The sequence below is a fragment of the Cyprinus carpio genome, chromosome B7 (assembly GCF_018340385.1).
Source record: "Cyprinus carpio isolate SPL01 chromosome B7, ASM1834038v1, whole genome shotgun sequence".
Taxonomy (NCBI): Eukaryota; Metazoa; Chordata; class Actinopteri; order Cypriniformes; family Cyprinidae; genus Cyprinus; species Cyprinus carpio.
In genome coordinates this window covers 13,121,075-13,144,420 of record NC_056603.1, presented here as the reverse complement: position 1 = coordinate 13,144,420, position 23,346 = coordinate 13,121,075, and the positions used below count along the sequence as shown (strand labels likewise).

Sequence of the window (23,346 nt, the reverse complement as noted above, 5' to 3'; positions counted from 1 at the left end):
CACATTAACCATTATATATATATATATATACATATACATACATTATATATATATATATATACATATACATATATATATATATATATTATATATATATATATATATATATATATATATATACCATATACATATATATATATATATATACATATACAATCTATATATATATACATATACATACATATATATATATACATATACATACATATATATACATATACATACATATATATACACATATACATACATACATATACACATATACATACATACATATAATACATATATATACATTACATATATATATATATAGATATATATATATATATATATCTATATATATATAATATATATACTATATATATATATATATATATATATATATAATATATATATATCTATTAGGGCTGCATGATATTGGGAAAAATGACATTGCAATATTTTATTTTTCTGCGATATATATTGCGATATTAAATCTAATCTAATTTTTTTCTTACAAACAAAAAATGGGGTGAGCACACTTACATTCTCATTTTTAAATAATTTAAACATCAGAGTATTATTTAAATTAGAGTAAATTATTTGTTTGTAACTTTAGGATATGGTTTGAATTGTTAACATATTAACTAACATGAACTTACCACGAGCAATACTTTTGTTACTATATTTATTAATTTTTGTTTATCTTAGTTTATAAAAACACAGCTGTTCATTGTTTGGTAATGTTACTTCACAGTGCATTAACTATGTTAACAAATACTGAACAACTTTTGATTTCAATAATGAAGGCTATAGCCTAAATGTTGAAATTAACAATGTTGTAGAAGTGCAGTTTAGTAATAGTAAAAGTTAAATGATGTAGTTAAATAGTTTAATAAATAGAACATTATTGTAAAGTGTTAAAGATTTATTTTTATACACCAATTCAGACTACCCCTAAATCCACATCACCACATTTCAAATGTATAAACTAGGGCTGGGCGATATATCGAACGATATGATCATGCGTATCTAGTCAGTAAAGCCGGTTCCCTGATTAGCGCTAAATCGCCATCACCTGCTTTCAAATGGAGCGGCATTTAATAGACAGAGCCGTAGTTCACTGACAAATTAATTAAAAATGTGACTCAATAATATTAAATAATAAGGATGAAATATATTTGTGTGTGTTATGTATTTTTATGCTGACTATTGAGTCATTAGTTTAGCTACACCAGTCACTTGCAAGGTTTTATTTCAGTCAGGATGAAAAACAGCAGAATTACTGGAATATGTTCTTAACACAGTTTGGAAATACTAATAAGGTCAAGCTAAACTGCTTTACTCGCAAATCATGACCTTTCAACTTTCTCTTTGAAGAGACTTTATAACAGGCCTGCTGTGAACAGCAGCTCTAATGAGCAGTAACCTGTTTTGACGTGAGCAGCAGTTTTCGTCTACGCACAGATAAACTTTATTTATTCCGACCAACAACTGCATCAGCATTTTCCCATCTTATTCTTAAACCACAAAATGCAGTAAAACCGGGACATTTATACATCGGCAGAGTGACCAAAATCTAATCACAATATACAGGTGCATCTCAATAAATTAAAATGTCGTGGAAAAGTTCATTTATTTCAGTAATTCAACTAAAATTGTGAAACTCGTGCATTAAATAAATTCAGTGCACACAGACTGAAGTAGTTTAAGTCTTTGGTTCTTTTAATTTTGATGATTTTGGCTCACATTTAACAAAAACCCACCAGTCTCAACAAATTAGAATATGGTGACATGCCAATCAGCTAATCAACTCAACTTTTGGTCATACCGCCCAGCACTACATTCTAGATATACTTATGTCTGTGAGGCAAGTATTTGCAGAGTTTCCAATTATTTTTGTGAAGCGCTCCTGTTCAGAGAGACAGAGATGGCAGAAAGCGCATCCTTTTTGTTTTTTTAAAAAAGCACAACGTTTTGCTGACATTGTGAGTGCACACACATAAAAGTATACCCTTTGCAGTTCCGAATGATGTACTACTCTTACCTTTATGAGCAAGAATGACGGTGTATTTTAAGTTGTTTCCACTGTTATAAGAAAAAATGCAAGTGATCGCACTGGTGCCTCTAGGAAATTACATAATTTTGGTGATAAAACTACAATAACATCAGCTTTAGACTTGAATTTGATGAATCATCTGATGTTTTGTGTTTTTTTTTTTTGCTGGTTTGTTTCACATTAAACCATTTCATCTGGAAATTGGTATGATGAAATAAATATTAATTGGAAGTAGATGCAAACAAAAACATTATTACTACTAGGGTTGCAAAGGAAAAGTTTCCAAAATTTCTGGAATATTTCCTACATTTACTGGAAATATTACAATATAAAATTTTTGCAACCCTAATTACTACTGCATCTAATATATGTATATTTTAAGTCTGTGATTTTGTTTTGTGGTTTTTAGCTGTTTTTTTTTTTTACTTTATACAAACCATTTCATATAGAAAGGATTATAATAATATTCATCAGATGGTTAAAAGGGTAACTGTTGTCATACCGTGAAGGGAAGTCGGTCATGAAGAGCTCGGGCACCAGCTCCTGTAGTGGGACGAGCTGTTTGGGGTGGTTGGGGCAGCTGATGTGCTCCTTGTCCACGGCTGCCAGCACGCAGTCCTCCATGTTGAAGTAGTGGACAGTGCTTTGGCTGGGGCTGGAAAGAGGCAGCGGGTCGGACAGCCGGGGTCCAGAGCTGCAGTACGGACAGGGCGCATACTGCTCAATGAGACGAGAGCCGTCGCTCTCACTGCCCGTCAGCGCTGGACCGGGAGAGAGAAGCATGTGCATGTTAATCACAAACTTCTGTACACGGATGTTCATCTTTATATAAAAAGACATTAATCAAGGCTTAATGAAAATGGCTCGAGAGATTTAAAAACTGAACTGAATCCACTTTTTCTACAATAGCTGTTCAGCTGAAATTATGGTTCCTTTGAATAGAATAGAATAGAATAAACAATTGATAAATAAAAAGTACTAAGTAAACAATAAAGAAAAAATTTAAATAATAAATGATAAATACATGAAGACACACATAGTGCTGTCAAAAGGCTGAAAAATAATAACAATAAAAAAAACAAGCACTTTCTGAGCAAATAGATAAATATAGAGATAAATATATAGAGAATCTCATGATTCTGCATATTCGGTGTTGTCAAAAAGCTGAAAAATAAATCTAATAATAAAAATGATAATAAAAAAATAATTTCTGAGCAAATGAATAACTAAGATGTATATTGAGTGCTGAAAAATTAAAAATAATTATATAATATATATAATAACAACAATGAACAATTAAAAACAAATAAATATACACAAATCACACTTTTAAGCCACTCCTTAACAAATACATGAATATCGAACTGTATATTCAGTGTTGTCAGAAGGCTGGAAAAAAAACTATAATAATAATAATAATAATAATTAATAATACATACATTAATAAATAAATAAATCACAAATTTAAGTTATTTCTGAGCAAATTAATAAGTAAGATGTATATTGAGTCCTGAAAAATAAAATAAAGCTATAATTATAAAAAAAACAAAATTAAAAACAAATAAATAAATACACAAATCACCCTTTTAGGTCATTCCTGAGCAAATACATAAATATTGAGCTGTATATTGTGTTGTCAAAAAGGCTGAAAAAGAATTAAATCTATAATAATAATAAACAATTAAAAATAAATAAGTAAATGGATAAATAAACCACTTTTTAATGTATTTTCTGAGCAAATACATATATATTGTGTGTATGTTCAGAGTTGTCAAAAGGCTGAAAAATCTCATGATTATAACACTCATTCAATCAGCATCACATGCATGTGTTAATAATCTCACAAAGCAGTGAGTTTGTTTACCCACAAACATCTGAGCTGAGTGTCACATGTGTAATGGCTGAATGGAGCAGGTGTGCGCTGATGCGCCTGCTGTAATTAACAGGCTTCATGTGGACTACTGAATCAATCAGTGCTGCTGTATAAACTACAGTCTGACTCATGAGACCATCTATAGAGTTCAGCGTGTGTTGTGCTGCACCTGTGTTGCTGACTGACAGCATGTTAATACTGGGAAGAGGCTCTGCACTGACAGACAGCCAACTCCCACAGTGCAACATTAACGCCGCACAGAAACAAACAGCTGCATGTCCACATTAATACCCTACGGTGACGGGTTTAAGATGTTTGTCAAGATATTATCACTTTGACACCCTCATTATGACACGATTTTAATAATTTTGTTTTCTGTTGGACCTCCAGCTTATGACTATAAGTGTTATTGTAGTAACATACTGTACTACATACTAATGTACATACTATTGTAGCTTTTTGAATTTTTTTTTTTAGTTAATGTTTTAGTAATTTTGTTGTGTATTTTGGTAATTTTTAACAGTTTTTGATTTATTTATATGTCTTTTTATTCAATTTTAGTTATTTTAGTACATCAGGTAACAACAAATAAATTAAACAATATTAAACTAAATTAAATGAGAAATTTCAAGCAACAATTTTTTTGTTTGTTTATGGTTTTTACACACACACACACACCACACACACACACACACACACACACACATACACACATAATCATATACATATATACATATATATATATAATAATATATATAAATATATATATATATATATATATATATATATAATATATATAAATATATATATATATATATAATATATAAATATATATATATATATATATATATAATAATATATATATATATATATATAATAAATGCAAACAATATATAAATAAATATATATATATATATATATATATATATATATATATATATATATATATATATGCGCACATATACACACACATACATAGACACACACACACACACAACTATAAAACAAATAATTAAGGCTCTAAATTCCCCATTTGAAGATGTCTAAATGCCAAAAAAAGTGATGCACATTCTGTATTAATGTTGCAAGCTCCAATGTAGATAGTAGGGCTGGGCGATAAATCGATTTTATCGATTAACTCGAATGTGTAGTTTACATCGGTTTGTTTGAATGAAAATCGGTTTTCTTTTTAACATACACCTACTCCACAAAAAGGGCTCAACCATACCCCACTAGTCTCAAACATACACATCCCGCCTAGTCATAGAGACATGCTGCCGAGCAAAGTATGTTTCTCCGGAGCGCGGAGTAGAGCGGTGTGATTTTGACTGGAGCGAGGAGCGGAGTTTTTAAAAGTCGGAGCGTTGTGGTTTTCACTCGCTCCAGCACCGCTCCATCACGAGTACAAGTCATGCCAACAGCACGTAATATAACTGCATATTTAGCAAAAATTCACGTTAAACATATTTAGCTATAGCTTGATACAGATGGATCTCTCAAATCAGAAGATTATAATGAAGGCAATAACCGAGCGGGAAGTTATAGGCTAGTTCACAAGTAGTTTGTCTGTTCCTTTTACTGGATATTTTCAGCTTAAAGCATGATTTAAACAGATATTCACACGCTTACGCAATAATGCATTCAAACAAATGTAATCTTACAGTACTTCATCTGTATCTGATTTTGAATGATTTTGAAATCTGTAAGAAATGCATCGATCTGTAGATAAAATAACTGACGAAAATGAACTGCTATTTTCATCACAAACAAAATTTGCACAGCAGAAAGCAGCAATTATACACTCACATACTCTGCTGCCGAGTGAGAGAGATGTTTTGCCCTACAAAATTAACAAGACCGCGGCATCACAAGCACAGCATATCCGCCAAAAAGCAACCTGCAGCAATGCTCGTTGTGCGGCTCACCAACAACAACTCAACTATTTACAAATAATTTATATAAGAAAAAAATGACTCACTGTAGTTGCCAGTTTTAATCTTAACAGCTCTTAACGCCGAGTGGATGGTTAGATGCATGATGGGCTAGTATTAAATAAATAAAATAATAATAAAGGTCTTTCCAGCATTAAGGTAATAACATTACTGCTTTTTTTTTTTTTTTTTTTTTTTTTTATCATCTTCTTAGATATAAATTTGACTGGTAAATAATAAATAAAGAATTATATTAAAACTTGTTTTGATCAATTTCTTTGTCATTTGAATATTGTAGGGGGGCAAAAAAATCAATTTAAATCGTAAATCAGATTTTTGGTGAAAAAAATCGGGGAATTTTTTTTTTTTAGGCCATATCGCCCAGCCCTAGTAGATAGTCCATAACTATGCATGGAAGAATACTCATACACTCAACAATACTCATTATTATTATTATTATTAAAAGTAATCCTGTCTGTGTTATATCCTATTGCTGCTGCTGCAATTTTATACATTTTGCAGGTGCTTTGCTCCAAAGTGACTTGCACTGCATTGAAGGTAAATGTTTGATCAGTTCATGCATTCACTAGGAACATCTGTATTACACCCACAAGCTACTGTACAGACCTGTAGTGATTCTGAATAATATTTAGAGGCGTCCTCACCAGGAAACCACTGCTCTATGAGAGCGTTAATGTGATCCGTGATGAAAGCCATTGCTGAGAAATCCCTCGTCTCTGACTGGCAGATAATCTTGATGCCTCCGCTTTTCTTTTTCTTCCAATTCAGGTCAGACGACTCGATGCTGTGGATGAGAAACAGTGTGATTTTCTTCTTGTAAGTGTTGCTATTATAGTTATTTTTTTAGTAATATTTGAATTAATTTAATTTTTATATTTTCAGTTTTCATTTTAATTTGAGTAATTTTGTTATGTGCTTTTTTAATCTATTCAGTTATTTTTATTTTTAAATTGATTATTATTATTATTATTAATCAAAAATTCATTCATTTGTTTATTTTTCAGCCTCTTGATAAGACTTTACATAAATATTTTTGTATTTTCTCAGAAATGGCATAAAATAGTAATTAATTTATATTTATAAGTTATTATCATTAATTAATTGTTCATTTATTAATATTTATTATTATTGTTGTTGTTGAAAACTGATCGCCAAATGAACCAAACGATTTCTGTGACTTTTGGTGCTGCGAATGGTTCTGTTAATGGATACAGAGAATTATTACTTTATTTCAGCTAGATGTCAAATCAACATCTCTATTTTTCATTTAAATAGAATTTTTTTAAATATTTTTTTTTATTTTAAAATAACAAAAACACAGTTTTAGCTAAAACTAACAACACTGGGTGAATTAAGTAAGAGAAATGTTGATAAATATATTTATTCATCAAATACCAACATTTCTTTCCTTTCTAACCTCAGGTATCCGCCGTCAAAAGTGACTAGCAGCCCTTCTTTCCAGTAGATGGTCTGACTGCGCCGGACGCGGAAAGTGCTGCAGCGATTGCGCTGCTGGTTCCCCGCAAAGCTGTAGATCACCGTACTGCGGTTCCTCTGGTTCTTCGTGGGTTTTTTGGTCTCAAATGCCTATTACGAAAAATCACAAAGACAGTCATCAGGATCAGTCGACTGAAACAATCCAGAAATGTGAACATCGATCGGCTTCAAAGACACTTTCACCTGAGAACTTGTCATGTAGGGAATAAATAAAAATACAGCTGCAAGTAGCAGCTACATGCCCAAACTCCAATGGGATACTGAATGACTAAGCAGATTTGTCTGGTTTATAACTTTTGACCAATAGGTGGCACTGGAAATGTGCATGATGTTCTCAGGGCAATGTGGCGTTGAAACAAAGAAAAACTGCATGCCAATTCGCAAAAGCTTTGCCAAGGTAATGACTCACTTCCTGTATAGTGTCTTCACCAGCAAAACTGTTAAGGCTTTGAGTGAGTGATGTGACATACAGCCAAGTATGGTGACCCATACTCAGAATTCGTGCTCTGCATTTAACCCATCCAAAGTGCACACACACAGCAGTGAACACACATACACCGTGAACACACACCCGGAGCAGTGGGCAGCCATTTATGCTGTGGCACCCGGGAACATAATATAATATATAACAGTCATACTAAATATCCCAAAAATGTCTTGATTTTTATTTATAATATAATATAATATAATATAATATAATATAATATAATATAATATAATATAATATAATATAATATAATACAATATAATATAATATAATATAATATAATATATAACAGTCATACTAAATATCACAAAAATATGTAGATTTTTGTATATAATATAATTTATAATTTTTATAGTCATACTATTATTACTATTATTTTATACTTGTATTATATCATTATTATTATTTATTGAAAAATAAAAAATGTTGTATAATTAAATATAGTTTAACACAATACAATATAATGATTATAGTCATGTTGTCATAATTTTGTCATAGCATTTTCTTTTACCACCATTACCAAAAATAATAATTAGAATAATTTAATATAATATAGAATTTTTATAGTCGTACTATAAAACCTTGTAGTTATATATTTTTTCTTAAATACATGATTTTTTTATTTTATAAAAAAACAAACAAACAACACTTCTTTTGTTAAATAACCAAACAAACAAATAAATAAGTTCAGAAAAATGGCTAAAAGATTTTCCCCAAACAGCCCTATGCATTACAAAATTTTGCCAAAGTTTTTGTACAGGGCTATATGGGGGAAATTAGATTGCAAAAGCTTGCAAAGTGTCTTGCCATGCGCTTTCATGGGCTGCTGTAGACTCCCAGCCTGAAGCATTGTCAGTGTGTGGCCTCTAATTCTACGCTTGCAATCACTGCAATTCTGACTTTATTGCTCGGTTAGGTTGTCATCTCAGGGTGTGTGTTTACCTGCACGTCCATCTGGTTTAAACTGATTAGCATCCTGGCTATAAAACGCTCCCAGAATCCCGCAGGAACGAAGCTCATCTTGAAATGCCGCTGGATGGCGTTGTTGCTCTGGTGCCGAAAGCCATGGATGTCCAGGGCAGGTTTGGGGGGCAAAAGGTGGGGCAACAGATAACTATGAAGAGAAGAAAGAACTAATGTGGGAAAATCAGGTATGAAACACTGCACGCTGAAGACAAGCATTACATATGATAACTCTTAATAAATGCAATGCATCCAAACTGACTTGCAGTACATGTCCAAGACAGGTGGTTCCCATAGGGTGTAAAAGTTCATGAATCACTGCCATTAAAACTTTTTAATGTGCATTTTTAAAACCTGAGACAATTTGAAAATTTAAAAGATATTTTCTGATATTAGAAAATATTGATATTAGCCATCGACACTGACATTTATGCATTTGGCAGATTCTTTAATCCATTTTATCCATCCACACTGCATTCAAGGTACACATTTACATTTTATCAATTAGTGATCAAATAACCTACTAATAAATACAATTAACATAATTACATTTATTGAATACACAAATTAAATAGAAACCCAATACTGATACATATTAAAATACATATTAAAGTTAATATGAATATTTATACATATATTAAAATGTAATTAAAAATATTATTATTACATATTGCAACATTATTTTTTCCATTATGTTCACAAATATGCATTATTCATGTGCACACAGATACATAAATTAATTAATTAATATTTCACATAGGTTAAAAAATATATTGTGTTAAGAATCACATATAATATATATATATTAATATATATATTTTAACATGAATAAATAATCTAATCAAATAAAAACTCAATACTTAATTATTTTCACAATAAAATTTGCAATATTCATTTACAGAAAATCAACGAATCAATCATTCAACATTATTTTCACAGTAAGTCATGATTTCGTTTAGAAGAAGAGAAGTATAAATTATGGCATAATTGTTACACAATAACTGCTGACCAACCGACTGACAGACAGACAGACAGATAGACATACTTTATACAGATCAAGAATAGTGCTGTCAAACGATTAATTGCGATTAATCGCATCCAAAATAAAAGTTTTTGTTTACATAATATGTGTGTGGTGTATATTTATTAATATTTTTATATTTATTTTATATTAATATATTTAAAACATATTTTATGTTTATATATTAAATATATTTATATATAAATAAATTATATGAATATAAAATGTATACATGTAAATATTTTCAAAATATATACTGTATGTGTGTGTATTTATATATACATAATAAATATACACAGTACACAAATATATTATGTAAACAAAATTCTTTATTTTGGATGTGATTAATCACGATTAATTGTTTGACAGCACTAATTAAGAAATATATTGACATTACAAAGAACAGAAAGCCATGGTCTTTACCTGCTGCTGGCGACTGGTAGAGCGATCTCGAACTTGGCCAGGAACTGGAAGTACTGTTCTTCTGTTTGCTGGGTGAAGCCGGTGCCCACCAGCAGCATGCGCAGGTCCTCGGCCTTGATGACCCCGTTACGGGCGACCGAGCGCGAACCCCTCAGGTTGATGATCCGCTCCAAACACTCGGACAGCCACACGGCATCCAGGAAGTAGAGCTTACACAGACCATGACTGGTGTCGGAGAAATGCAGTATAGTGCCTGTCTCAATGAGGAAACTGATCGCTGTGTGATTCACAAAAAAAAAAAAACAGCTCATCCCACTGAATCCTTTTCCACTTGGAAATACATCCGATTACAGCAACTTACAGGATTACAGGAACTGTGAATGAAATAGACTAGGGATGCACAGATATAGAAAATTATCAATGATTACATAACTAAAGTAATGGGTGTCAATATTGTTTAAAATAAATATTAAAGTTAAGAACAAAAATAAAAATATATCTTAAAAATGTGTATTAGTAAAACATTATGAATATTTATTAAAACACTTATTATGGTTGGTATTAATTTTACAATAGGTTATGCACACCCTCTCTGCAAACCCTATTAAACAGACAAACAAACAAACAAACAAATAAATAATCCTTAATATAGTTTAAAATAAATAAGTTTAGAACAAAAATGTTATGTTTGGTGTTATTTTCATAGCAAGTTATGCACTACTTGTCTGCAGATCCTATTACATACATACAGTAAATAAATAAAACATTTGTGCAAAATATTTTAAAATGTTAAAATTAACAAGAACAAAAATATTAATATGCATTTTTAAATATTTAATATAAATTATTTATATTTTATTTAGAATTCTTTTTTATTAAAAAAATAAAAATGTACACAAATAATTTATTTTAGAAATATTTATTTTTATACTACCGGTCTGCAGATCCTCATAGTCTTTGATATCGCTGGCGGGACTCTGCTCGATGATCTGCTCCAGTTCTGAGTCTGTCAGGTACTGAACCTCATCGGCTTCGTCTCTTCTCAGACGTTCTGCTTTTATGGCCTCCTGCAGGGTCAGGTAACTTTTGGGGATCTGTGTAAAACACCAAAAAGAGACAAACATATGGGATAATTCACCTACTACTGCAGCATAGCCTCCTCACGCTCATGCTTTTTCCTAATTTAAGTTGCCTTAAATAAAAAAAAAAAAACCTGCTTAATGTATAAATAAAAAAGCATACTGAAGATTTAAGGTGGAGCAACAATATTTCACTTCAGTTATTCCATCATACCGAACAGGTTTCAGAAACAACTGTGATTCATGCCAAACATATAGTCTTAACTAAAACTAACCAGTCTTCCCACTAGTTTGTGACAGCTAGCAGGGTTGCTGACGTCCCTCATGGAGCAAGTGACCTGAAACAACAGCCTCTTGAGTCCGTCCATGCCTTCCAGCGTCTTACACGACACCTCACTGCCAAACAACCACACAGACAAACACCCAAACAGATTGTCCATTAAGGAAAGTATAGTACATTGAAAAAAAAATTACTGTGGTTTTAACGGTAAAAATGCTACAGTAAAAACCTGTTAAATGGTTAACGGTAAGTTCCCCTACTATATATACAGTGAAAAACTGTATTGGACATTACATGTAATTTTACGGTAGTATACCATTTTTGGAAGTTGAAAATGAAAATATAATTTACAGTGAATAACCGTAAATTGACATTCCCAGAATTCCCTGCGTTACATTTCACATTTGCAAACAATAAACATGCAAAAATAACAATAACATAATAAACTGCATCCAAATATCACAGTTTTCTCCAAATAAGAAAAAATACATGTGCGAATTGTGAGTTTCTTTAAAAACACATGGTTTACATAAAATCTTTTATGTTTTTATAATTTGAAAACAAACAAATAACCCTGTTTAGCAAAGGGACATCATACATTTCAGAAAATATAATTTGCATCTTAATAACGCAATGAAAACGTATTTAACAGTAATATTTCCATGACAAGGTGGACATATCATACGGTTTATGCTTTGAATAATTGCCCATAATTATCTTTAAAAAAAATGTGTGGAAGCTCAGGTAATATGTTTCTATAGTACTTAAGTGTCTACTATTTATGACATGACATAAAGCGAATGGGAAATTAAGACCAAAATGTGTGAGTATTGTGAGGGCTGAAAGGCACTCTATGGTGAAATTGACGCTATTGCATGTTTTCAGTTGCACTTTATATATATATGTTAATATTTAAATGCTGCTTGTGATGCGTTTTGGTTCATCTTGTGACTTTCCCCTCACCATCTGCTTTTGGTGGTTATCAGTATTACAATGGTACAAAACAGATTTCAGTAGTTAATAGGTTGGTATATTAACATTATATCAGTTAATGAAATGACAGTATTTAAATGTAAATTTAAGTTAAAACCGTAAAACCTAAAATGTTGCTACTGTAATTTTTACGGTAAAATTCTGACAACAACAGCTGACGGTTTTTAATGTAATTTTTACTGTTTTTTTCTTCTACAGTGTAGCTAAAGTTATGATAATGACACTAACTGTAGGTGTTTCCAGGTGATGTCGGGGTATCCACTGGCCCGTGCGCCCGAGGGCGTTCTGCAAAGTGCCAGGATGTAGGCCCTCAGTGTGGCGACACGCTCAGTGCGAAACTTAGTGTCTATGAGGTCCAGATGTGTCCCGATGACGATGACAGCAGAGTTAGGAGCGCGAGCCTGGAGCACAAACACGTTCACACAATCATTACACAGGTCTTTCTATAAAACATAAGCCATGTGTGTCCATCAAAACATGACATAATGAAAAGCTTGTGCCAGTTGTTTTGTGTATTAAAAAAAAGCATTTTGTGTTTGTATGTGTAGTGTCTCTATTGATTTTTTCCCCCTTTAGTTATTAAGGATATTTATTTTTTGCCTAGGCCTGCATTTACATCTCGCCTTTGCTGTGTAAGCCAAAACATTATGCATATTTTACATTTTTGAAAATATATGAACAGCATTTTGTCTTTGTCTTTTTATCTTTATACATGCTATATTTAGATTTCACTTGACAAAGCATTAAAAAAGCTTGTAAATGATAATAAACTACTCTGTAGTTTTTATATAAATAATTGACTTTTTTTTATTGCAAACTATATACTATTAATTTAATTTGCAATGGCAAATGCTTTCACAAATAATACATAAATTATACTGATTTAGTTTGCAAATGCAAGCTTGTCTTCATTATTATTAAACTATTAAATAAATAAATAAATGGGAAAATATTTATTTTCATTATTCAATAAATAAATAATCTCATTAAAATTGAAATGGCAAATGCTAATTATTACCATTCCATTATTTTAGAAATAAAAAAAAAGTTTATTAATTTAGTTTGCAATGACAATGCTGTTCATTAATATTAAACTATTCCATAAATAACAGATACGGTAAATACTAAATCAGTATATCAAATCAATCAATAAATAAAAGTTACTGCTTGGCAATGACAAATTATGCCACTATTATTGACCTACTCCATAAATAATAAACACTATTTAGCATAATTAACCATATTTATCTACAGTACATCAAACTGGAAAACACATGTTTCCTAGAATGACCCATTGCCTTTAAGCCAATTAAACATCATTTATTATTGAAATATATACTAAATATCTAAAATCAGCACCCATAACCAGTATGGAGACCTCCTGACTAGAGGAGTTGCTCAGAAGCTCTCAGATTTCCATAATGTCTTTGTTACATATTGTTTCATTGCCTCAATGTTGAGCAGCCAGGACTGCAGGTTGGCCACTGCTTCCTCTCCCAAAGCCAGATTCCAGATCACCATATACAGAGCCTTATCTGTGAAGAAACACTGGTTCACCGTCGACATGCTGGCTGGGCCGCCAATGTCCCACACGTTAAAGGACACCGAATCAAGCTGTAGGAACAAAGGCATTGCACCACATTAACAACATTACTTCATCAAGGCATTTTCAGACTAATTATATAGTTGCAGAGGTGAAATTTTTTTTTTGTCCTGTTATGAAGCTATAGAAGCTTGTGGAAAGCTATGGAAGCTTAAAATAATAAAAAAGGTAATAATGACTTTTGATTTTCTCTGAATTGCGAGATATAAATTGCAGAACTGTGAGATATAAACAGAATTGCGGGATACAAACTTGGAATTGCAAGATTTAAAGGCAGAATTACAAGATACAAATGCAGAATTGTGAGACAATCTACGTTTTTAATTTTTTATTTTGTGGCAGGAAAAAAAAAGTCAGAATTGCAAGATACAAACTTAATTATGAGATGTACTGTAAACTTGGAATTGCGTTTTTATCTCAAAATTCTGCATTTATACCTCACAAAAACTTTTTTTTTTTTTGATAAAAAGTCAGAATTGTGAGATAAAAATGCATAATTGAGCTATATACCAGCAGAATTGTCAGATATAAATATTCACAATTTAATTTATTTTGTGGCAGAAGCATAATAACAACTGCAAGATGCAAACTCAGAGATTATGAAATATAAACTCTAAATTGTCAAAGTCAGTCAGAAGTAAGAGTTCATTTTTATCTCACAATTATGACCCCCCCCCACCTTATTTACTTTTCCTTTTACTAATTCTAACTTTCATTTTAAAGAAATGCAGTTTTGATTGTGAGTAAATAATGACAGAATCTTAATTTGTGGGTGAACCTTTCTTTTAAACAACCGTAAACATTACTCAAGTTAATCTTAAAAAGCACAAAAAAAGGCTCTCGCTGTGAGTCAGCGGAGGAGTAAGTGTTCACAGCTGCTCGAGGTGGAGCGAGATCTCTGGGGCTTTATAACATCAGCTCGTGTATACATTTGCTTCTGTCCATGATATATGTGTAAGAGGTCAGTCTGTGTGTGTTTATGAGAACATGTCTGTATGACATCAGTGAATGTGTGTGACACTCTCTTGGGTTTTATATGTCTGGCTCTGACTCAGGACTCATGATGAGAAAGGAAACACTGTTAACTCATGCTAAGAAACCATGTAAGGCCACAAACAGAGCTAGAGGTCAAAGGTCAGCTGGAAATACCAGAGCTGCTACTCGTTCATAAACCCTGAGGTCAAAATGTTGGCACTTTAATGGTTTTGCTTTTTTCAGACTTGCTATGAAGGGTTTTTCTGCCTCATTTTTGTCTCATCGTGTTTAGAGGGTTAAAGCAATCAGAGCTGCTCGTTTCCTGTGAGCAAAGCATTGTGGGACAAACACATGTGAAGGAACGCCCTGACAACAATCAAATAGACTGGGAATTCAGTAAAAGTCACACACTTGAATCAACATGAGATGACTTCATTTGTCCACAGAGTTTCAGTTACTTTCCTCACTGATAAGCAGAAATATACTGACTGTTATGGCAACAAAGTTATGAACAAAGTAATCATTGAATTCACAAGGAATTGGGTAATAATTCAGTCCTGAATATTTATGTACAGATATAGATAGATATAGATTTGTTGCTAAATATATGATTTATCTTTGTTATATTTGAAATATGAATCTAAATTGACTTTTTTCTTTTTTACATTTTATATTTTTAAAAATATATGTACAAACAATATATTCAAGATTTACATTTATATACAAGCATTTCTAATTTTACATTCAATTAATTAAAAAAAATTATTATTATATATATTTATATCTAAATAGTTAAATCTGAATATTAATTTCTAAATAGCTAAATCTGGATATATCTGGTACAGTATATTCATGTATATTTTATACTTCACACAAAATTAAATGCTTGGTTGCATTGCAATTAAATGCAGCTTCTAATAACTTTTATTGTACCTACTGATCACAATGATCTTCATCAGTGTTTTTGTCTTGCTTTCCAGAACAAATGTCTAAACATTCAGAAATCAAGATACGTTTGCTAAGAAAGCCTTGCTGTCTGAGAAATTGATTCAAAATGAAGGCAGATGTTATAAGCATGAATTCACATAATTATGATCAATATCTCAGAAAACAAGACTTTGTATTTTCATTTTGCATCTCAAGTAAATGTATCTTGATTTAAGAACGTTCAGATATACTTAGATAAACAAGACTTGTCAGGCTTTAATTTGTGGAAGGACACACAGAAACCCTGATATGAGTGTGTGTGTCTGTGTTTATGTATAATTGTTTATGCTACATTGTGCGGCTAAAATGTCCCCACAAGGACAGTAAAACCTGAGATTTTTGACATTGTGGGGACCGGCCTGCGGTCCCAACGAGAGGAAAAAAATATTTAAAATAGTAAATTATGTTTATCTGAAAGTGTAACAATGCAAACAGGTTTTCTGTAAGGGGTAGGTTTAGGGTTAGGGTTTAGAAAATATTGTTTGGTCAAAACAAAAGTAATAAAAGTCTATGGAAAGTCCCCACAATTCACAGAAACAAACATGTGTGTCTGTGTGTGTAACTGGTATTCCCTACATTATGGGTACAAAATAATAAAGGTATTTTTGACCTTGCGAGGAGATTGTCTTTGGTGCCCATGAGGAAAACAGTTTATAATTCAAATAATCTACAGAAAATACAGTTTGTACAATAGAAAAACCACTGCGCCTATGAAATGAACCCCACAAAACATGGAAACCATTGTGTGTGTGTGTGTGTGTGTGTAGACTGAGGGGGCTTACAGCAGGCTTCAGCACTCCTCCGGGTCGCTCCAGATCCCAGCTGGAGGTGTGGATGCTGCGGTCGGTGCTGATGAAGGATGAGGGTTTGCCCGTCTGCAGTCCCTCCAGCAGAGCGCTCTTCCCCTGCCGCGGAGGACCCACCACCATCAGCTTCAGCAGTCTGCAGGGCTCTGCTCCTCGCAGCTCTGCTCGAAGATATGCCAAAACCGCAGCCGGACCTGCAAACGCACAACTCAGTCACTGCATCCCCATACGCCTGCTAACAAATGTACAAACTCACAGCATTTGAAAACAGTAGCACCTGGATGACCTACTACTTCCTGTGAAAATCTGAGCTTTCATTCATACTACCCACATTCATACTATATGTGACCCTGGACAACAAAACCAGTCAGAAGGGACACAAAAAAAATAAATAAATAAATAAATAAGCTTTCCAATGATGTTTGGTTTGTTAGGATAGGATAATATTTGGCCGAGATACAACTATTTGAATATATGGAATCTGAGGGTGCAAAAAAAATCTAAATATTAAGAAAGTTGCCTTTAAAGTTGTCCAAATGAAGTTCTTAGCAATGCATATTACTAATCGAAAATTAAGTTTTTATATATTTACGGTAGTAAATTTACGAAATATCTTCATGGAACACAAACTTTACTTAATATCCTAATAATTTTGTAATAAATGAAAAATCGATAATTTTGACCCATACAATGCACTGTTGGCTATTGCACAAATATACCTGTGCTACTTATGACTGGTTTTGTGCTCCAGGTTGTGAAGCATGTGTCAAACCAAATATAGTACCTACTGGATAGTATGTGAGTTCAGACGCAACTAATGTCTCCATCACTGCATGTTCTTCATTATTCATAGTTTCTTCTCTCTTTAATAAAACAGTTTAATTCTTAAAAGACTTAATTTATTTCCTTCGTTTTTGGTTAAACTTTTCAATAATGTTCCATTTGTTAACATTAGTTACTACACAAGTTAACACAATCTAACAATAAAAAAAAAAATGCTCCTAAAGCATTTGGTCATCTTAACGTAAATTTTGACACACATTACATTGTTAAAAATAAAAAGTCTGTTAATATTATTTAATGGACCCGAGCTGGACCTGTATTATTTTTATTTTAATAATAAAAACATACCTACCTTTATTTAAACTCCATTTTAATTATTTATTTCTTACATAATTATTTTAAAATGTGCTTACTGTTAACTTTAATTTGCTGAGCACATTTAAATATACTACTGTTTAACATATCAAAATAAAGTGTCATAACAGCAATAGAAGAGTTGTTAATATTACTTATTTTATCTTTATATCATGCTTTATATTTAGCATTAAAAAAAAGTTTAAGGATTCTAATGTTAGTTAATGCATTAACTTGTATTAACTTACATTAACTGTAAAGCATGATCTGTTTTTTTTTAAAGTTTTCCTTTATTTGACTTAAAACTTAAAAACTTTTTATTATTTCTTAATTTCTTTTTTTGTATTTGTTGATTGACACTTTGTTAATTTTAGACTTTGTATTTTATACTTTAAAATATTAAAGTGTCTGTTAGTGGATGCTTTCTTTCAAGTGATAATGGAAATAGAAGATTTGTTACTGTTACCTTTTTCTTCACTTTCACTTTATATTACTTGTTATTTTAAAATATATTCACAAATTATGCATAAAGATTCAATGTAAATATAAAAAAACTTAAGCCTTATAAAGTAGATCAAATTAAAATGGACTATTCTATGCAATATTTAATCATTTCTATGATGTTGCATCATGAACTTTGCAGCATGCTAATCAATTGAAATCAACATGATTTGTAAAGCACTTCCACATAACTGAAATGAGCTCCAGGCATCTTCAGATGAACCCACAGTGCTTAAGTGTTTGTTAGGGATGCACTACTTCCTCTCAAATCTCTTGAGCCTGTTGTTATGACAGTAAAACGCATTAAATAGTGCAACAAATGCATCAGACGAATCAACAGCTGGCTGAATGACTCACAGCTGGAAACACCAATGAAATATTCATCAGACAAATCCTAAATTAAACAGCCAGAATATCATGCTCTCTAATGCAAAAAAAAATAAAAAAAAATAAAAGAAAAATAAAAAAATAAAAAATAAAAATTAATGTCATGCTCAGCATAATTCTGTTTCTTTAATACAGAACATGCTTCTTACTGTAATTAGTTTCAGAGACACATTTAAGCATTTGGTCCACACTTTTTATCAGAAGCACAAAATGGATATAAAGCATTATTTATTTATGCATTCATTAATTTATTTTAGACTTTATTAATATTTAGAATCCGCTTCCATTTTTATATTTCAAGTTTATTTAACTTTTGTTTACAAAAACAGATTTTATATTTATATATATTTATATGATTTTATATGTCTTTTTTAATATTATAAATTATGTTTTCATAGCATCAATATATTGTAGATATTATTATTATAGATTTTATTAGTATTTTGAATTACTTTTGTTTTTACATTTTCAGTTTTAATTTTAATTTACTTTTGTTAAGTGTTTTTCATTATATATATTTTTTTATTAGGTTTCATTTACTTTTTTATTTCCGTTTTAGTTTGTTCTGTTTCAGTTTTTGTTTATTTCCATTCATTCTTTTATTCATTTCAGACTTTATGAATATTTTGAATTAACTTCTATTTTTATATTTAGAATTTTTGGTCTGCATTTTTGTCTTTTTGAATATTATAAATCATTATTTTCATAGGTTTCACGTAGTAGATAATATTATTATAGATTTTATTAATATTTTGAATTAGCTTTTATTTTTATAATTTCAGTTTCTGTTTATTTCCCTTTAGTAATGTTAGTGTTTTTAGTACATAAACTAAAAGGAAAAAGAAAGAAAAAAAGCTGCCTTGGCCACTAATTGAAATAAATTTTATTTCAGGCTCACTTCAATGATTAAAAAAGTAATACTTTTAATCCAGTTAAAAGTGATAATAACCATGTTTAGCATTTTTGTAAAATCCTGCTGTTTGATTAAAAAAAAAGTGCATTTGTTGAACCACCGTGAAAGTTTTCTTGTTATTTTTTATCCTGATCAAATCTCAAGAAGCTAAATTTATAATATTCATGTGAGATTTTATTGCTCAATATTGCTGCATGTTTTGTTGAAATGTAATCTTGACAATAAAAAGTTGTGATTCAAGCAGGTCTGAGCTGTATTTGTGTGACTGGAGTACCATCTTTCCTGACGTCTGCGGGGATGTTGGTGATGTTCAGGTCTTCGATGTCCAGCTGCCAGAGGTTGGAGAGCTGCCCGAGCTCAATAGGAAGCTCCTGGATTCCTGGATTACTGCAGAGACAGGAAGCATTAAAATCAAAGCTACGTTAGTCCAAACGCAACATCATCACATCCTGAGAGTTTCTCAAGCAGGAAGCAGGAGAGATGAACAAGCCCTTTTCATATTGCATATTAGTTTGACTTTTGCAGCTCTTGACTTTCACCCACACTCTGAAAACTCTTGTTGGGCTCTGGTCCAAAACCTAGTGGTTTGGCACTAACATGTCGATTAGATTATATCTAATAAACAAAACTCAGAAATGTAAAATAAAATATGAATTTTTAATTAAATATTACAATTTTTGTAAAATAAATTATTGTACTTTGTTTAATACTTTATAGTCACAGCTTCAATCAAATAATTACATATTAAAATTCTATGATTTTTTATTTCCCTCCATCTGTCATTTTTACTGCGTTTATTACAATGCATTACAGGTTTGTTTTCTTGGCTTTTATAAATGACATTAAACATCATAAATTAATACATGAACATGTAAATATGTAATTTGAGGTGAAATTATATTATTATTAGGGCTGGTCCGAATACCATTTTTTGACCTTCGAAGCTTCGGTAGTAATCAACATCGAATATTCGAAGCTTCGGAGGGAGGAGCTACACATATTCTTCTCTCAACACCGTGTCTACATCGGACGTAAGCGGCACGACAAAATACAATAGAATCTATTATGCTGTCTACAGTGGATGTGGTGTGGCGTGGTGGGATAAATTCCCTACAGTAAACTGCTGCTGTGTTCGATTTCAAATGATTTTCAATGGTCGCTTTGTCGCGTCCAGTGCAGACAGACTTTAGCTGTTGCATCCAGTGTAGACACTGTGTAATAAAGGCAGGAATCTCAGTGTGTCTGTCTGTCTGTCTGTTTGCGTTTGTATTATGTCGAGAATTGTTCATCCAATCGACTTCACTTGTGGCGGATGTGTTGCTGCGGACCCAAGGGAGTGCAGTGTCACAATTTGGTGCAATATGGACACGCGACATGTTCTGAATGATTAAACTTTTAATAAACTACAGAACAGCGCGAGCCAGAAGCGGCGCGCCTCACGTGGGCAGAGCTTATATGCTCCGAGAACGGAAACTGCACTAGTGATGCAAAACACACAGGTCTGTTAAGAGCAATACTTTTAATATAGACAAATTATTATAAGGCTGGACTATTTTACGTTTTTTATGGCTGCCGTATTCGCAATTATTTTCCAAGCAAATGAACTGCTCGTTTTTATCATGTGTAAAATTACTGATTAACATGGCGGATAAAAGCAGCTCGTTTTTTTTTTTTTTTTTTTACAATATACTAAAGGCGTACTACTTACAGAACTCGGGTGATTTTTCAAACTTGACGTGCTGTTGTGTTAGGCCAGTTTCAAATCGGATATTTGGCACACTGCCTTTGTCTTGTCCTCACTTAATTTAAAGTGCTCCCACACAGCTGAAGTCTTTGGCATGTTTGTCTTCTCTTACAGATGAAATGAATCATGACATTCACCAGTGGGCAATTCATATTCAAGCGAATGCCAACCCACCGAACGAATATTCGAATAATCTGGTCCAGCCCTAATTATTATGTGAGAAGAAAGAGTGATTTTATTTATTTATTTAAGTTTCAGTCATTCTGAAATGTACTTTTGACATTTTTAATTTCATTTAATCAAAATATTAAAATCATCAACTTTATATTTACATTTCAAATAAAATAAGAATTACATATGAATAATATAATAATTAAGATTATATATTTATCATTTTGGTTTCTCTATGCACCAATTTTTACTGAGCTTTTCAGAATTATTATTTTCCATGAATGCCATTATATATTATAAATTAATAAATTAACATTTATTATGTGTGAAGAAAGAGTGATTTGATTTTCTTGACTTTCTATATATATATATATATATATATATATATATATATAGATATATATATATATATATATTATATATATATATAATATATATATATATATATATATATATATAGAGAGAGAGAGAGAGAGAGATATATATATATATATATATAAATATATGAGAATTATATATATATATGTATGTATTATATTTATTTATTTATTCATTTTCTTAGGTTTTAGTAATTTAGTTATGCTTTTGACATTTTTAGTTATTTATGTTTGTTTATATTTTATACATTAGCTTTAATTTGTTGTATTTCAGTTTTAGTTGTATAAATTTCAATACTTCAACTAAAAAAAAATTTAAAAATGTAAAAATTAGAAATGAAGTCAAATATCGAATATTAATAGCATCAGTTCTAATAGTTAATAACATCTGGCCCCTGAATGCTGCAATTGACCAATCACAATCAAGTATTCCAGAGAGACGTGTAATAAAGTGGAAGAAATTATGATGCACGCTACATTGCCCATGATTCCCTGTGACTCACCCGGACAGATAGAGCTCGGAGAGGTTCTTGAGGGCACACACCGACGGCGGCACACACTCCAGCTGGTTGTCATTCAGGAAGAGAACTTCCAGAGAATCCCGCAGGATTACAGGAAACTGAATGGGACAAACTGCCAAGAGAGAGCCAGAGGAGATGAGAACCTCACCGAAACCACATGATGCAGAATTAAAACCCCTGCAGACTAATGGATGATCACTGATGACCGTGGCAGCAAAACTCCTTACGCTACTGAAGGGCTACTATGAGACAGTAGAATAAAGCAATAAGCCCCAAGAAGCCGTGGTTTACAGTGAATTTATAACAAATAAGAGTTAAACCACGGCTTCACGCTAAAAACCCCTTATAAAAAACAAATACACTGTAAACCACGGCTTCACGGGGCTTATTGCTTTTATAAAACGGTTATTCCATATACGTAGTAAGGTTTCACAAAATTAAACAAAGCAAATAAAGTGTTATGATATTAATAAAAACAGTATTCTTCTGCCAAACAATGTAGTTCCTCAGAATCAGTTGTGGTTCCAACAAAGTGGTTGCTGAGCAACACACATCCGTAAACAAAGGTGTATGTTTGTAGAGTAATTTACAACAGCTTCAAACGTGGCTCAACCAATC

At 31.6% G+C, this 23,346-nt stretch overlaps 1 protein-coding gene across 1 annotated transcript in view; it reads right to left on the bottom strand.

Moving 5' to 3' along the window:
* The window catches only part of lrrk1 (leucine-rich repeat kinase 1), a 96,958-nt gene that overhangs the window by 37,305 nt on the left and 36,307 nt on the right, over window positions 1-23,346 (bottom strand). The window contains exons 13-24 of the mRNA XM_042727316.1: window positions 22,711-22,840; window positions 20,190-20,302; window positions 16,954-17,171; window positions 14,056-14,220; window positions 12,835-13,007; window positions 11,609-11,729; window positions 11,189-11,348; window positions 10,255-10,531; window positions 8,790-8,961; window positions 7,281-7,450; window positions 6,508-6,647; window positions 2,541-2,799 (exon numbers count right to left, since the gene is read on the bottom strand). Of these exons, the coding sequence (XP_042583250.1) occupies window positions 2,541-2,799; window positions 6,508-6,647; window positions 7,281-7,450; window positions 8,790-8,961; window positions 10,255-10,531; window positions 11,189-11,348; window positions 11,609-11,729; window positions 12,835-13,007; window positions 14,056-14,220; window positions 16,954-17,171; window positions 20,190-20,302; window positions 22,711-22,840 (2,098 nt within the window). The remainder of the gene's footprint in view (window positions 1-2,540; window positions 2,800-6,507; window positions 6,648-7,280; window positions 7,451-8,789; window positions 8,962-10,254; window positions 10,532-11,188; window positions 11,349-11,608; window positions 11,730-12,834; window positions 13,008-14,055; window positions 14,221-16,953; window positions 17,172-20,189; window positions 20,303-22,710; window positions 22,841-23,346) is intronic.